The 16,867-nt window shown below is 37.7% G+C and overlaps 1 protein-coding gene across 10 annotated transcripts in view; it reads right to left on the bottom strand.

The window, feature by feature from the left end:
* LRRC7 (leucine rich repeat containing 7) overlaps positions 1–16,654 on the bottom strand; it is a 553,086-nt gene extending 536,432 nt beyond the window's left edge. For 4 of the 10 annotated variants that reach the window (XM_017962449.2, XM_021942826.2, XM_031669733.1 and 1 more), the window contains exon 1: positions 15,218–15,273. In XM_017962449.2, coding sequence (XP_017817938.1) covers positions 15,218–15,222 — 5 coding nt within the window. In that variant the 5' untranslated portion in view covers positions 15,223–15,273. Of the gene's footprint in view, positions 1–15,217; positions 15,280–15,382 lie in introns of those variants that run through there. The other 6 variants (XM_017962453.3, XM_031669738.1, XM_031669736.1 and 3 more) reach the window with 3 other exon arrangements.
* Positions 16,655–16,867: the final 213 nt, after the last annotated feature.

The following is a 16,867-nucleotide window of genomic DNA, read 5'->3' as shown; positions in this document are numbered from 1 at the left end:
AGCTCTTCAACAAAAGGAAAAGGTACCTTTTTGTCTATAAATTGTATATGCTTCCCTTTTGCTCCTTGAATTGGCAGAAAGATCTTCAATGACTATATATTTTCATTCTTTTGTTAAAAATCATATTTGCTCACAGAGTAAATATGGTAAGGATTACATAAAGAAAAATATATATATTATGCCTAGATGAGTTCCTCAAATAATAGTAGGTCCCCAATAAATATTAACTCCTTTCTTCTCCTTTTATTCCATTAGAATACAAATTCATTTTGAAGTAGTTTTGTAAAGGTTTGAGATAAAGCATTTCAAAATATCAGGAACATATAACTGTGTATCAGTCTAGCAGTTTACAATCAATGAACATGGATGGAACATTTTCTTTAATATTTTTCTATATGTACAGTGCCAAAAGAGAAGATGATAGTAGTGGCTTCCTCTAGAAAGTGATGACTGAGTTGAAATTTGAAGATAAAATAGTAGTTAACCAGATAAAAAGAGAAATGAATGAGAACAACACATGCAAAGGGCCTGAGGTGGCAGGAAAGAAGGCCTTTCCTAGGCTGAAAGAACACTCACATTTGTGGACACTGAGGAAGTGAAGCTGGAGTGTAGATAATAGCTAGACTTACAGGAATCCATATGTTTTCCTATGAGGCACAGGTCTTTATCTTGGTCTTTATCTCAAAAGAAATTGCAAGGCAATAAATTGTTTTAATTGGGGAAGGGGTAAGATGGTTCAGTTTGTATATCTAAAGTATTATTTCTAAAGTATTATTAAGGTAATAGTGTGTTAGATTGCTTTTCTTAATTAAAATTACTTAATCATCACAATATTTATGTGAGATGGGTATTATGTTCACTTTAGGGATAAGTTATGATGTAGAGAGTTAAAATAACTTTTCTGAGGTCACCTAGCTAAAAAGTAACAGAAAACAAATTTAAATCCATATCTTTGGTATTACTGAAATTCAACTATGCATGCCACTAAACCACAGCTGTTGGCAAAACACAATTTTGAGAGATATTTGATAAAATAAAATTTTGAAGGCTAGGGTAGCAGATGGCAAGGGAGTAACAGAAGGTAGGCAACAAAGAGTAGTAAAACTTCTAAGTCTTCTAAAATAGAAGACCCCCAAAATAACCTCAAATATTTTTATCTAATGGGATAACAGAGAAATAAAATTTAAGAAAATAATAATTCTTTCCACCTTTGCCTCTGAAACTATTTTTTGCTGATCAGCCTGGGGTTCACTTTCACAAAACTATAGCCGATGTCAACTGGATATTTAGGATGAGAGAAGTAAGTGATTCCAAGCATTGACAAGTACAAAACCAGCCATCCTAATGAGCCATATTCATCAAAATGAGTAAGTCTTTTCATCTGCTGCAGATTACCCTAGAGTTGTGTTTTTTCTCTGCCATTTTGCTTATTTAGCTGGGCACAGAAGATATTCATTAAGAGGCAGAACTGGCAGTCCCAAATACCTTTCTGTCTTGGAGAGGCCTTGCATACGTACTGATAATTGGTGTGATGAAATGAACCCCTCTGAAAGTCTTTGTGTGGATAATATCACTCTTTGTCAATCAAAGAAAAAAAATTGAGAGATAGTGCAATGCAGCCCTATTTGTACCCATAAAACAATTCAAATGACTTTGCTAAACCCCAAGTTTGTTGACAAATCTGTAGCTGAAAATAACAAATAATGCCTATATTTTTATATCATTTCCCCAACTGGGGGCAAGTTATTTTTCTGTTAAAAAAAGAAGTGAGAAATTATAAAATAATCATGCATTGGCATAATAATTCTTGAACATAAAACATAGTCATTTTAAACACAGCAGTCTTACTTGTCTCTGTTTTATATACTGGAGTTCTTTGTAATATCTTACTGGATAAAAGCAGTCCACAATTATAAAAATGTTTCAAAACCACTGACCTAGTGGTGACTGTGTTACCCTTGAAAGTAGGAGTACAACTAGTTTCCCCAAAACACCTAAGCAAGTAGCAACATAAATAATCTAATCTATTTACTTCTGAAGAATTTAATTAGATATATTTCATATTTTTGTGATTCCATTTAACAAAACAAAAAAATTTATTTGTAAAAGTATAGTTAATTTAATAAATAATAGTTATAATCCAAAGTTTTAGATACAGTAGGTCTGAACAAAAATAAAATATATAATGTTTTGAGTATGAAAGGGAATTTCAGGCTTTATGAATTGATAGTTATCTGAAAAATGCTTAAGTATGTCCATTCCTAAATTATAAAATGCTCCATAAATCCTCCAGATATTATAAAAAATAAAATTTTATTTTATAACTAAACTTCAGTGTTTGAAAGATAAGAAACTGTTTAACCAAGCTAAAATTGATTTGTTTAGATATTAGATATTTATATTAATATCTAAATTTTAATATGAATGTTATTTTTCCCCAAATGTCTTATAACTTAGGAAAATAGGGCAAAAATAATGTACTTGAGAAATTTGTAAGATGCATTTCAAGCTAATCAAAGAAGAAAAAATATCAAAACATACTCATAAGTACAACTGCATTAAACAGACTTGCATCCTGGCCAGGATACAAGAGCCAAGGAAGAGACCCAGGGAACTCAACAATTGGCATCCATTACTGCCATTCCTTTGGTGCCAGTCCACTCAGAGGCAGTTATGTTAAGAAGGAAAACACTGTCTTTCAAAGTATATGTGCTAAACTACTACCAAAGAAGTAGATAAAGATTTGGAATGAGCTGGAATTCCTGATGGCATCACTGAGCCACTTATACCAGATGGTTGCTTAACCATTTGTTCCCTTGCCGTACCAGGTATGGTTATGTGACTTGTTTTGGCCAGAGGAATGCAAATGGACCTAAAATATGCTATGTGTGAGCAGAAGCTTTCATTGAACTTCAGTTGGCCAGTTTGACCTCTTGCTTCTGTCCTCTACCAGGAAAACAGCACATCTGAGATGAAGGCTGCTCCTTCAGCTTGGATCCTGGAGTGAGAAGATTGGGTAAAGAGAGCTGAGTGGAGTTGTTGCTATCCCACAGGTCTGTAGGGGAGAAATGAATGTTTGTGGTGTAAGCCACTGAGATATTTTGAGATTAAAATTACCACTGCAAAAGCTAACTGGAAGAAAGGGTAAAATAAGTATCTTAGTTAAGCTACTAATCATTAATACTTCTTTTATTTCCAGCTAAATACACTCCTAGATGATGTATCCATGAGCAAAGGACTTTCATTCTACTTATTTGTGCACCCTCTGGGCAATAATCTACAGCATGTCTTAAATGACAGAATTCAGCTGTGAAAAATTTTGAAGATGAAGAGCTCTAGGATAAGGTACCACATATGGGACAAATTGCAAATGGGTGTAACCTTGCCCAGAGAATCCCACAGCATGGATCCCTTGGTAGCGCTGCAAGAGGCTAAGGAAGTGCTTGAGATGGGTGGCTTAAAACAAACTCTATCAATGGTTTACACTCTTCTACTCATCTTAGGAATCCAGGTATAAAAGGACCAGGAGTAAACTGCCCTTCTAAACCGTAAAGCATACCGAGTAAAGATGGAAGAAATTAGTATTTTCTTTTCATGCCAAAAAAATAATTAAAACAAAGCCAAGATAGCAACATAAGGTGAGTCACTCTAATGCATACCCAAATTTCATGTATTTAAAAACTTTTTTCTTAAAATGAGGCTTTAATTATTTTTCCCTATAGAAGTATTCATTTCCAGTAATTTTATTTAGTAATAAGTGTTTACATTTATAAGTTGATGCTTCTTCAATATGTCAGCGTTATTCAGTTTCCTTCATTCTGTCAATGTTCTAGTTACACATGAATAAATTATTTCCCTCTCCAGATCCTCCAGTCAACAAATTGTACTTATATGTATTCAGTTTCTCATGCCAGAAATCTTGGAACATCCTTGATACCACACTTTCTTTCATTAGCCCTCACTACTATCAATTCAGCAATGAATCCAATACCTTCTACAAAGCTTATTTCACTTCCATCTACCTGTTCCCATTTCCACTACCAAAATTGTAGCCCAAGATAATTTACTGTCCAACTCACTGTAACATCTCCTAATTCATGAATCTCTATTTCCACTCTGACCTTCGTCTAAATAGAAGCTATGTAAACATAGGAGCCCGAGTAATCATTTAAAAATCTCAATCAGTTCACACCACTTTTGTGTTTATAAATGCTTAATGACTTTGCACAGAATGTAGGATAAACAACTTCAATTCCTAACCTGGTCAGTAAGTCCTTGGATGTCTGGCTCATGTCTGCCTCATATTATGCCAGTTTCCCTCTGCTCCCCATATCCAGTCACACTGGCCTCCTGCCAATCACATTGCCCTCCAATGTACCATCCTCTTCTGATTTAAAGTTTTGCATTTGCCATTTGCCCTGACTAGAATTCTTCTGTCCTCTTTCTTTGTCTGGCTAACTTCTATCATCTTAGAGGTTTTATTTCAATAGAAGTTCATCAAAGATGCTGCATCTCAGAACTTCAAAATATTCACTCTGAGTACCTTGGTCTTTTTCTTCTTAGCTTTTATCATAATTAATTTGTAATTATATGTCCCTAGAATTATTATTTATTTAAAGTCTGTCTATACCATTAGACTGTAAACTCCATGAAATCAGAGACCAGGTATGTACTCAGCCGTGCCTAGCATGAGGCTTGGAACACAGTAAATATTTAGAATGAATGAATGCAGGCAGGCAAGAACTTAGTAAAATTTATTAAACAGAAAAAGTTGCAGATTCCAGTAGATACGGTAGAGTTTTATTATAAAAGTTCTCCCAATAATATACAGAATGAGAAAATATATTGCACCCTAGTTTCTTTGATTTGTTTCCAAATCCGAGGAGCTGTTCTTGAGTTGTACAAGAACAGTAGCTTAGTTCTTAGACTTCTGGTATATTAAAATATGCTTGTGCACAAAATTTCCAACTGAGAAAGTCAAAGTGCTTAAGACTTATAAAATTTTCTCAAATAGATTGATTTTTTATCTTTTAAATAATATATTTGTGTATTAAATAACTTTGTTAAAAATTATATCTTTAATCAGTCATAAAATGTAATATATTTTAATATTACAATCCAAATTAGTGGCATACTTATTTCTGTAGTTGTGACACCATAAACTGGAAATCAGGATTCTACTTTTAATAGAATAGGATTCCACTTACACTTTGTCTCTCAAACTCAATAAATTCGAGAAAGAGGGAAGTATAGGTTATTCTCTATTAACAAACAACTCCCCAAATCCCAACATATCAATGCTTTATGTCTTTCTCACACCACATGTCAAATACATATGTGCCAAGAGGACTGCATTTACTGTAGTTGTTCAGGGACCAGGATGATGGAGGCTCTATCATGCCATGTACTTCCACAATTACTATATTAGGAAAAGAGCAGACAGTGCACTGGGTCATAAATACTCCTATTCAGGCCAGGTGCAGTGGCTCCTGACTGTAAGCCTCACACTTTGGAAGGCCAAGGCAGGAGGATTGCTTTAGCCCAGGAGTTTGATACCAGCATGGGCAACATGGCAAGATGCTGGTTCTACCAAAAAAAAAAAAAAAAAAGCATCTATTCAAAAGAGACACTCCTTACCTTTTGTTCTGATTGCCTCAACCAAAGCAAGTCATATGGCTATGGCTGGGAAGCAGAATCCTATGATATTCTCAGAAAGGAGGAGAAGAAGGAATTGAGGGATAATGACTACAAGGTCATTTAGAGGCATTCAGAAGAATAAGTGGAACGATTCATTCATTGAAACATTCATTCACACAACATGCATCTTCTTCTGCACCAGGCTGTGAGCTAGTTTGCTTGGGATAAAATATCCAGTGAGTCTCTACATATATGCTGGTTTGGGAAACAGTCATTTTAATAATTATTTAAACAATGATACTGGGAATGAATGAATGGTCCATATATTGAAGTATCCTAAAAATACCAATATAAAGTGACCTTTGTGTGATCACACAAATCACACAGTTTAAAGGTTTAACCTTTTTTATTTTTTTAAAAAAGATAGGTGGAGAATATAACCAAGGGATTCTGAAGTTTCATTAAACTATATTCATATTCAACTTAATGGTGATCTTTACTCAGTGTGAGGGTAAATTTCTCAGTCGACTCACATCCAGAAAAAGAGAATACAAAACCCAAGTAACACTTTAGGGTTTTTCTTTTTTTGTTACCTTCCTTTTTAATGTAAATACTAGAAGCTATCATATTACATTTTATTATGTTGATTCATTAAATTATAACTCTTGACGCCCAATAAAGTTTCTATTTTCTACACTAAAATATGCTATTTTTCCATTGTTAAGCAATAATATTAAACCATTAAGTGGCATTTAAAACAAGGAAGTATTCATCTATATTACCAGAACTAAAATACAACTTTTTTTCATGCATTTCTATTTTTTGCACATGATTATACAAAGAAATTCTACTAGGGAAGAGGGGGAAGGAGATTAATATTCCTTTATAGAAATTATGGATAAGTTTACCCTTTTTATATGGAACTTAAACATGCATAACAGTTCTAGTAGTTTCTTCTTGTACCAAAGTACAAAAGTACATCATCTTTGCATCCAGCCCCCTGTGTTCACATCCCACATTGATGTCTACTGTGTTTGAGTTTCAGTGGCTTGCTTTTTGTCTGTAGGAAGTAAACCTTAGCTATAACGAGGCAGAAAAAGCAGGTAAACAAACAAAAAATGTCCATCCTCCTTATATTACATGTGTAAATAACCGCTCATTAAATAAAATTAGATAGTGCAAAAGATAAAACAGGTATTATTATGGAGTAATTGAAACCCTGGACTGCGAGAGGTTGACATCTTGTATTACTGTTAACACCTAGACGTAGGACATTGAGATTTTGTCATGTAAAATGGTGTGTGGGATTACACTCACAGATGCAGAAATATGTTCCGTTCTATCACACCCACGAGCCTCTGAACAGTACACTGAAAGTTGGCATGAATAAGAACCATTTTACAAAGGAAAAGCATAGCTAATGTGCTGATATGTGATGCATTAATTTAGTCATCATGGTGTTTCTTCAATTTAAAACATTATTTCCTTAATAAGGAGTTATGTTTTTTAAAAAGGATTATTAGATGGGACTGTGTAGGTATCTTGTTTAATCAAAACTTTTCTTTGTAAATATTTCTACATTTCATTGTTTACAACCCAAATACATATTTTAAGAGAATTATACCATAATTTCAAAAATGCTTTACAATCATTGCTAATATGGTTTGCTGGTGGGTTATAAAACATCTTGCCTTAAGTTTACCTGTAGTCAATGCTTCTAGATATGGTGGACTAAGAATTTTTGCATTAGAAAAAACATAAATGAAACGTTTATTTCAAGTTTGTCTTAGAAGAACTATGTCGTAACAGATGTATAACCAGATATTTAGAAGAAGGAAGGATCTTACTATTTTAAAGGACCTTCCAAAGTAACTTTTTTTTTTTTTTTTCAAACAGAGTCTCACTCTATCACCCAGCCTGGAGTACAGTAGTACGAACTCAATTCACTGCAACCTCTGCCTCCTAAGCTAAAGCAATCTTCCCACCTGAGCCTCCTGAGTAGCTGGGACTACAGATGAGCACCACCACTCTTGGCTAATTTAAAAAAAAAAAAAAATGTAGATACGACTTCTCATTATATTGCTCAGGTTGGTCTCATACTCCTGGACTCAAGCAATCTTCCCACCTCAACTTCCCAAAGTGCTGGATTACAGTCACCCAGCCCAAAATGTAGCTTAATAATGCAAAAAACTTCTCAGAAATGAGTCTGTTTTACAAATTCCAACTGTATTATATTTTATATTCCTGATTAGAATGGTTTCCTAATTAATATTCAAAGTAATAGTTTATAGAAAGCCCTAACAGCACTTAAAATCCTTCTTGTTTTTTGGTGAGAAAACTCATTGGTTGATCCCTAATAAAATTAGCAAATTTAAAAGAGAATTCATATACTTAAAATGAATTGAACATTTCTTCATCATCCAACATTCATTTAGCTGGTATTATCCTAAAAAGATCAATGATTTAAAACGAACATTTTAGTTTTAATATTTTAAGAAAGGATATAGTATCCAAATTTAGAATGCTTCAATATTAGTGAAAATTAATTCCACATTTCTTAAATAAAGATATCTTTTTAAAAATAGAATACTTAATAGATGTTAAATTTATAGCATGGGAGTTTGCCTAGACAGTCAAGTCAAAGTGGAGGATAGGGCAATTGTCCAAAATGCTTAAGCCAAATAAAAACTCAGGGCATAATTAAGGCCAAAAATTAAACTCAGATTGAAATTCAGGCCAAAAATTAAATGAAAAAGAAATGTTCTTTGGATGGTGTCATCAAATTGGCTAGATATATTAATTAGATCTATTGAATTAAGGTTCCTTTCTCTCTTCTACTTTGCTCGGGTATAAGAGACCCCAGTAGTTCTAAGGGTGTGGTTTTACTGGCAGACAGTGGGAGCCACAAGACCTGGTTTTATTGCTATGTCTCTCATTAACAGCTGGTGATCCTCAGCAAGAAAGTATACTTAGTGGGGTCTCAGTTTCCTCTTTTTATAAAATGAGACACTCTACATTCCTTTCCAGCTCTGAAGTGTTATAAACTCCTGAAATAGTAAGATTACAGTTATATCTGTGTGTGCATGTGTGTTGAGAAATAGAACAATTACAGCTGTGTGTGTATGTGTGTGGTGTGCCCAGTGTTCAACAATACGATATTACCCTAAGGACTTCGCTAATATTTAACACTCACTCTAAGTTTAACTAGGTATTTGATTTAATTACAATAGCTTTTATAATTGTCTTAAGAAATTAATCACACTTGATATAGGGAAGAAATTTTTTTCATGTCTTGAATTACACTGATCAGAATAGCACTGGATAGTAACTATTTAATATTATGAGTGCTCAAAATACGTGGTCCAAGGTATATCTCCATCCAACATGGCTCTGTAAGGTACCTACTGGTGGTAAAAACTACAGTGATGAAGCCCGGGCAGGGTGGCTCAAGCCTGTAATCCCAGCACTTTGGGAGGCCGAGACGGGCGGATCACGAGGTGAAACCCCGTCTCTACTAAAAAATACAAAAACTAGCCGGGCGAGGTGGCGGGCGCCTGTAGTCCCAGCTACTCGGGAGGCTGAGGCAGGAGAATGGCGTAACCCGGGAGGCGGAGCTTGCAGTGAGCTGAGATCCGGCCACTGCACTCCAGCCTGGGCGACAGAGCGAGACTCCGTCTCAAAAAAAACACAAAAAACAAAAAACAAAAAAAACTACAGTGATGAATACTTTTGATGCAGAACACTTAAGTCGTTAGTATTTAGAAGTCTATTACTTGCAAGTTTTGATTGTTTTAGTTACACCATCTATAACACATTAATTCTTTAAGTTCAACTGTCATATTTTAGCTTTGTGTCCATTACTTACCTTTTTAATGCAACAAATGTCTTCATAATACTTAGGCACTATCTTAATAAAGTCCATTTCTTACCTTTTCTTCCATTATTGAATAAATTGACAATACAGCCAAGTATCTATATTTTGCCACTACACCAAGAGTATTCTTTTTCAATGTAATAACATAAAATCCTGTAGTTTCTCAGTGACTTGTCTAACAGCTCTTTTCCAATTGTTTGTCCCACATTTTCCTCTGTTAGCTCTGTTTTTCTGCTTTTCACAGTACCATTTCTTTTTACCTATGAAAATTTCATGATGATAATGATAGTACTTATGCTATCGTTTTGTTTTTAAGGTCAGCTACCTCTTTCCTACAATTGAAATCAATAGTTTCTCACTTGTTCTCATACTGCTTTACCTCTTGAGTATCACAACATTTAAGTATCTCCCTCATCTGACTCACCCCGCCACACACACAAATATCCTACAGTTCCATTGTTTTTAACTTAAGCCATTTGTTATGATACTACCTTGGGTATACCTATCCCCTGGTGTTAAGTATGCTTTCAACCTTACTGAACTCCATGTACAGCAAAAATATCCTGGTACAACTGAAGAAACTGCATCTTTAAGAAGTCTATAAATGAATTCTTTAAACAATGTAAACAACTGCTCCATTGTTAAAATATTTAAACAGATCATGTCAATGTTAATAGACATTTCAATGCTTCATCCCTGACAACTACTATTCCTTTCACATGTATTGAAGTAAAATAATATTTTGTATAGAGATTTTAAGTAGTTTACTAAGCAGTGAACAATAAAATGAGAATGAGTGTACACAGGAAATCCTTTGGGTTATTAATGTATTTAATATTTTTCCCATATGTCTTTGAATGACAAATGATAATGTTTCTATTATGATTAATAATTTAATTAGCATATATGATGCCTCCCCAGGGGCTTAATTATCAAGTGCATCATCATAGTTTCAAAATAGACATGACAGCTATTGGCTCAAAATTTGCTTTATTGAAAATTTCCATAATGTACTTTTATATGACAGATTCTACTAGGTTATCAAATTTCTGTCATGAATGAATTATTCCAAGATAATAAGCAATAGTATTTTCTATACCTATACTAAATAATAGTCAAAAAATGATAGGGTGTATTATTGTCAAATATGCAGCTTTGAAAAACTGACTCAAAATCTTAATTTTTCTTTGTACACCAGGAAAAACTTCTGTAATCTACAGATTTCAGTTATTTACCGAACTGCAATTTATGCCATGAAGGAGAGAGCACAGAATGGGGAAAAATGAACAGGGACCAAATCTGGGGTTAAATCTTGGCCCATCTGTTTCCATTTGGCATGGAATTGCCACTTGCTGTCTTTGAGTTTCAGATTTCTAATCTTTACAACAGTGAGAATCATGCTTCCTATAGGATTATTTTGAAGTAAAGTACATGACTCATGGTAGGAGTTTAGCAAGTGGTAACTTATTATAATTATCGTTACAGTTCGGGTACTATGGTAGGGGAAGCAATGTGACAAGTGATACTCATAGATTTCTGAGCATATTCACTTTTTTGAGATAGGAAATAGACATATTTGGTTATTTAAATGGCATGCTTTTAATTACACCATTATATAATACACATAATTATACTATGCTATCACTAAACACAACCACACACACACACACATACCCCACACACACATTATTATAAAAAAACTAATCAGTACACAAATGTTTATACTTCACTCTTGTAAAATTTCCAAACCACATTTCATTGTACCCCTTTGTCTTATCTGGTACGTCCTACAGTTATAAAATGGTAATTATTGCCACCTGTATTTTATCTTGTTAAAAGAGACGTATTACCTAAGACTGCATATTACTTCTAGACGTACCTAAGTTTTTCTTACTCCTCTTTCACTATCTCAGGGTAATACTCTACAGTTGGTTCTATAAAAATATAAAATTATTTATAATGATTCAAACCTGAGTCACATAAATAACATGGTTAAAAGCCACATCAAGAAAAAATACTGTTGATTTGTGGCAACCATCATTCAAACATTGTTAATTTATAGTGTCACTTTTCATTTTGAGTTTTTATTGACAATTCACAAATCAATTTTTTAAAACATATGTGAAGCCTGTCTATGAATCTCCTTCTTTGATTTAGGTATTTGATTTAATTACAACAGCTTATATAATTTGCTTTTTTTATTCTGTCAGAATAGAATATAATTTGTTTCATTATAGGTTTAAATTGCTATTTTATATTAAAATTTTATTTCTTAATATTGGAACATTGAGAACTCTCTACTGAAGACTGATATTGACTACTAAATTAATGAAATTCAGAGTGAAAACTTCAAGGTTCTCCAAAGAGCCTAGAGTCATCTCCAATGATATCTTTCCATGGCAATAAAAATTAGTTAATAGTAAGTCAGTTTGTCATAAACTAAGAGTCTGTTATATGTCACAGATTTGAATTAACATTCCCCTAAAGTCATCTTGCAAATTTACATGGCTTCAAAAAAGAATGTGGATGATACTCTGCAAAGCAGTCATTGTTATTAGAGACAATAAAATACACCAAATAATGTCTTTCAATGATAGTGTGGCTATTATAACTATTGTGTTCAACAGTATATATGTTTGAAATATTTTTTTCAAAAAACTATGAAATAATTTATGTGAAGAAAGAAAATGTAAGAAGAATCCATAAATAATTCAAACGATAATTTATCAATAATTGGTTACTCTTCGTGTAGTCTGTTAATCTGGATAAGAAATGAAGTTATAAATTAAATATATAAATCTGAAAATAAAATTTTAGTATCTATAAATGTAATTTTGATACATCAATTAAAACCTAACATCAATATTTTACCTGTTCTAAGAAGTGAATGTTTTAAAGTTGTGATTAACAAGATCAAGTTTTTGTATCAAATATTTAATCATGTACTATGTACTGAAATAAGAGAGATCTACGAGTACCTTTGGAATGAACATCATATAGATAATATAGTTTATCACTTTCATAAGCAATAACATTTCATAATATTAATTTATATTTTAGTGATTTTTTGAAATCCAAAGAAACAAAAATGCAGACACACAAAAACACTGTAAGCTTATGTTCTGTATTTTATAAAGGAATTAGAAAAATTAAAAGCTTATACAAGAAAGTGGAATAAGAATTTAATTGAGAAAATGTTAATGCCAGCCTAAAGCTGCACTAAAATTCTGAATAAAATATGGCTACTGCAATTGGACCAGGTTTCTTTATGAAGTTGTTTCTAATTCTGAAGCTGCATATGTGCAGACACAAGTGATGTAGAATGTAAGTGTTGCCATGGTAAGTACACATTTTTTCTTGGATAGTCAATTTTTTCTTAAAAATGTATAAAGAACTCTCACCTTATAATAAGTCATGAAAATTGACTGTTTTTCTTATCATTACTTATTAGTATGATGCAATGCAGCATAATACAGAAATAAACCGTCTTTTAAAAACTTTAGCCTACTAAGATGAATTATAAAGCATTAAGTGAAAATGAAACAAGAAATCTCCAAGTCAGGTAACTCTAAATATTGGATGGTAAACAAGTTATATCTCCACTAAATTAATAAATATTCTGTCCTCAGGACATTTTTCACAGGCCTGAGACACCTCAGAAGTCCAAACGCAATCGCTAAACACACCCCCAATATACTTTAGCCCTATGACTCTTAAGGAAAAATAAAATAATTCCTACATCCCTACTTTCTCATTTCCCCCCCTGCGCAATCAATGATTTCTAAAAAGTAAAGACTTAATTGCTTTACTGTCTTTTGTAAAAACAAACAAACAAACAAATAAAAAACACCTCGTGGTAGTTCCCTTAGAGTCCTGGAAGCCAACTCAAGGAAGCCTGGACGGAGGTGTGACACTTGGAATGGGGAGGTGGTGTAATCTGTTGTGAATCACAGCAGGTTCTGAAGTGCTGGAGAACCCACGTGTGCAGGGGCTGGAGAACTTTTCCACCGTCTCCCAGAGGAAATGTCTCATTTTAAAATAGGGGGCTGGCTGGAGCAAGGGGTGGGGGTGAAGGGTGGGCGATAAAAAAAAAAAAAAAAAAAAAAAAAGGCAGAGGCGAAGCTTTCAAACCGTTCACGCATATCTATCTGTGCTTATTTTCCCTCTATTTCGCCTCCCATCAACTTTATTGTTGTTATTATTATTATTATCATTTTCCTTCTATAGGAGGACTTAAGCAACCGGGATGCTGAGCATCTCATAGGCTCAGGCTGGAACAAAGAAAATCGAGTTCCTAATACTGTATCTCTCCGGTTGGAGGGATCACGTGTCCTGCTTTCGCTGGAATGCACTCTTCTCGCCCACGCTATAAAAATCTCTATTGTGCTTAGAAATTTCGCCTAGGTTAGAATATGCTCACATAAAATTGCTTTTCATCCATCAGGAGAGCCACATTTCTACATACACAGATACAAATCTATTTACCTGCTGACCCAGTTACCACTGCAGGTAAATTCGATGTGTTTAAAGAGTATCGGAAAAGTAATCAAGAAGAGCAGGTGGAGGGCCCCTGCGTCTTACCGATCCCCACCCCCATCGCTTTTTATTTTTTTATTTTTTTGTAATTCCTTTTGAAGGAGAACTTCGAAAGGAACGTGGGAGTCGTAGATGGTTCCTTTCTGAAGCCAATTCCTGGGAGTTGTGAAAGTGACCCCGTCTCTTCTCTGCCTGGAGCTGTGCCCTCTCGCCCAACCCGCTCGCTTTGTGACTTGATGGGGAAGAGACAGTCAGGGAAGAGCGGGAGTAGAGGGCGGAGGCGGGTCCTTTATTCAGCCCTGATGGCCGAGAAGTAGTGTAAGGAAGCAATCTTGCAGCCATCTCCGTTATTATGAAGTCACACTATTTTAAAAGGCAATCTGTACAGTCCCCCAAACCCCCGCCCCCATTCTTGACTCTGCAAACAGTAAGATTAGAGACTACTGGTAGCCAATCTAATAGTCCACGAGCCAGGGTGCCATGATTACCTTAATGCTAATGTGCTTCCCTCCCTCTTTCCACGTCGAATCCGAAACACGTCCTGCATCCTTAATAACTCGGAGAGGTGGACGCAAGATCCTCAAGGGGACCCAGCGCTGGATTGGGAATAGGCAGGTTCACCAGCTTCTCGTGCCACACAAAGGAGATGTGTGGGTAGGAGTTGTCTAGCTGACAGGGAGGGAGGCAAGGTTCTCCCTGACTCCTAGGGAACGGGCTCCCCCACTTCTTTCCGTCCTCCAGTCTTTCATGCTCCTTCGTCCCCTCCATCCCCCCAAACCCCACCCTTTCCCTTCAATCCCAATGGCATAAAAATCTTCTAATTGTATTTTTTCAAACAGACATCAAGACACTGATACAACACCTTCCAAGATAGAGACAAGTGCGTCCTGCCACAAGTGTGTGTGAGTGTGAGTGTGTGTGTGTCACGATCAAACACGCGCTTCATCCCTCAGACACCTCTGGGAAAAAAGCTGACTGGAGATGCCCAAGATAATAACGAGGAGCTAAACCTAATTTCAGCGGAACCAATGGTCCCAGCACCAGCGCCCAAAATTCACCTTTCCTTTTCGCAGTATGTAACCCTTTAAGGTCTCTTGCCAGCTCAAGCTACTCGGTGCTCCCATGCACCCGCCCAGTTAGCACCCCATTTCCAAACGCTCTGCAACCTACCACATCAGCGCCGCCTCCGCTGGCCACCGCACGAGCAGCTTCCCGCGAGCGCCGAAGCCTCCCGCCCTGCCACCCCCGCCCCCGGCCGGCCTCTGGGGTCCCACACCTAGCGCGCCTACGGCCGCCGCAGCACCCTCCGCCACTGAGCGAGCGTGCCTTACTTACATCGCCGGCGGGAGAAACTGCCCATGAGGTTTCGGAGAGCGTAGTCGTGCAGCTGCCAAGGGTTATTCCTTAAGTGTTCAGGGGTCCGCAGTGGAGTGGGCGCCAGGGTCCTCGGAGGAGGAGAAGAGGAGGGAAGGAGTAGAAGGTAGGAAGAACAGGAGGTAGAGGGGAATCCAGGAAGGTGCCACGTTAGACCATGATGCCGGTGCCCTTCAGGTAGACGGCTGGAGAGCTTCCCGCGGGAAGGGGCCGAGGGGAAGCCCGAAGCGCCGGCGGGGGAGGCAGGAGCGCGTCCACTCCCCAGCCTCAGCCTGCCCAGCGCGCCGCGCTAGCAACCGCAGCAGCAGCGGCGGCGGCGGTGGCGGAGGCGCAGCTCCTTCCCCGCCCCCAGAAGGCTCCACAGACAATAAATCCTGGGCGGAGAAGAGACGAGCAGGAAAGGCGAATCCTGCACCCAACTCTGTAACAACCCCTGCCCGTTGCCGCGCCTGTGCAGGGCGAGGATCCCCAGGGGCCAGGGCGCAGCGGGCGTCTCGGTGGGGCTGAGCGCTCCGCGGCTGCAGGAGGCGGTGGCGGTGGCCCGAGTGGGCGGCTGCAGGTCCCGCCGGCGAGAACCCGCTGCACAGGGGCTGGGTGTCCGTGGCTTCAAGCCCGGTGTTCACCTGGAGTAGGGTCCTCCTCGGTGCAGTGGCTCGGCGCACAGGTGCCAGGATTGGCAGGCTAGGAGGCGCCGCTCATGGCTCTTGGCTGTGTCTCCGCTCTCCCCGCCCCCTCTGTTTCTTCCCACCCCCTTTTCCGACTATACCAGCTGCAGCTGCTTCAAAGTGTGAAAAATGTCAAGGAGATTTTCCAATGATAGGAGGGGGTAACCATGTTCACAACCCTCGGTCCCTTTTTGAGATCCTCGCCTGTCCCTCTGACCTCTACTCGGGCTACCCCAAATTATGAGAAGAAAAATCCCAGTCCCGCACAGAATTGAAACGCTAGCCTTCTCCCGGCTCCGTCACCATAGGCTGCTTTTCGATAACGGGACGAGAGGCCGAGCTCTCTGGGTTCCTCTCGTCTCCGTGGTGTTCGAGGCAGGTGGCACGAATCTCAGCGCCGGGTGGAGCGCGGCGGCCGGCTCCTCCCGCTCGCGGGCCAGCCCCGGGCGCTCTGGCAGCGCGGCGCGGCGCGGCGTCCTGCAGCGCCGCCGCCTGAGCGGCAGAAGCGGCTCCCGGCCTGTGCGCCCGCTCAGGCACTCCTGCACTGCACCAGCCCATTGACTTTGAGAAAGAGTCTTTAGGAGCCTGCCTTGTCTGTTTGAGATAAGAGAAACCACAGGAGATCCTGTTTGTTTTGTTCTTCTCCTCGAGCACTGGCAGGAGCCGACCTCCCATCACCTGACTTTCTTTTATTACATTTTTTCTTGACATTATAGTTCTTTCCTTTCTCTCCATATGCTCCTTTAAATACCAATTTCATCTTTTCTCCTCTCATACGGCT

Source organism: Papio anubis, chromosome 1, assembly GCF_008728515.1.
Source record: "Papio anubis isolate 15944 chromosome 1, Panubis1.0, whole genome shotgun sequence".
Lineage (NCBI taxonomy): Eukaryota > Metazoa > Chordata > Mammalia > Primates > Cercopithecidae > Papio > Papio anubis.
This window is presented reverse-complemented; position numbering and strand designations above follow the sequence as displayed.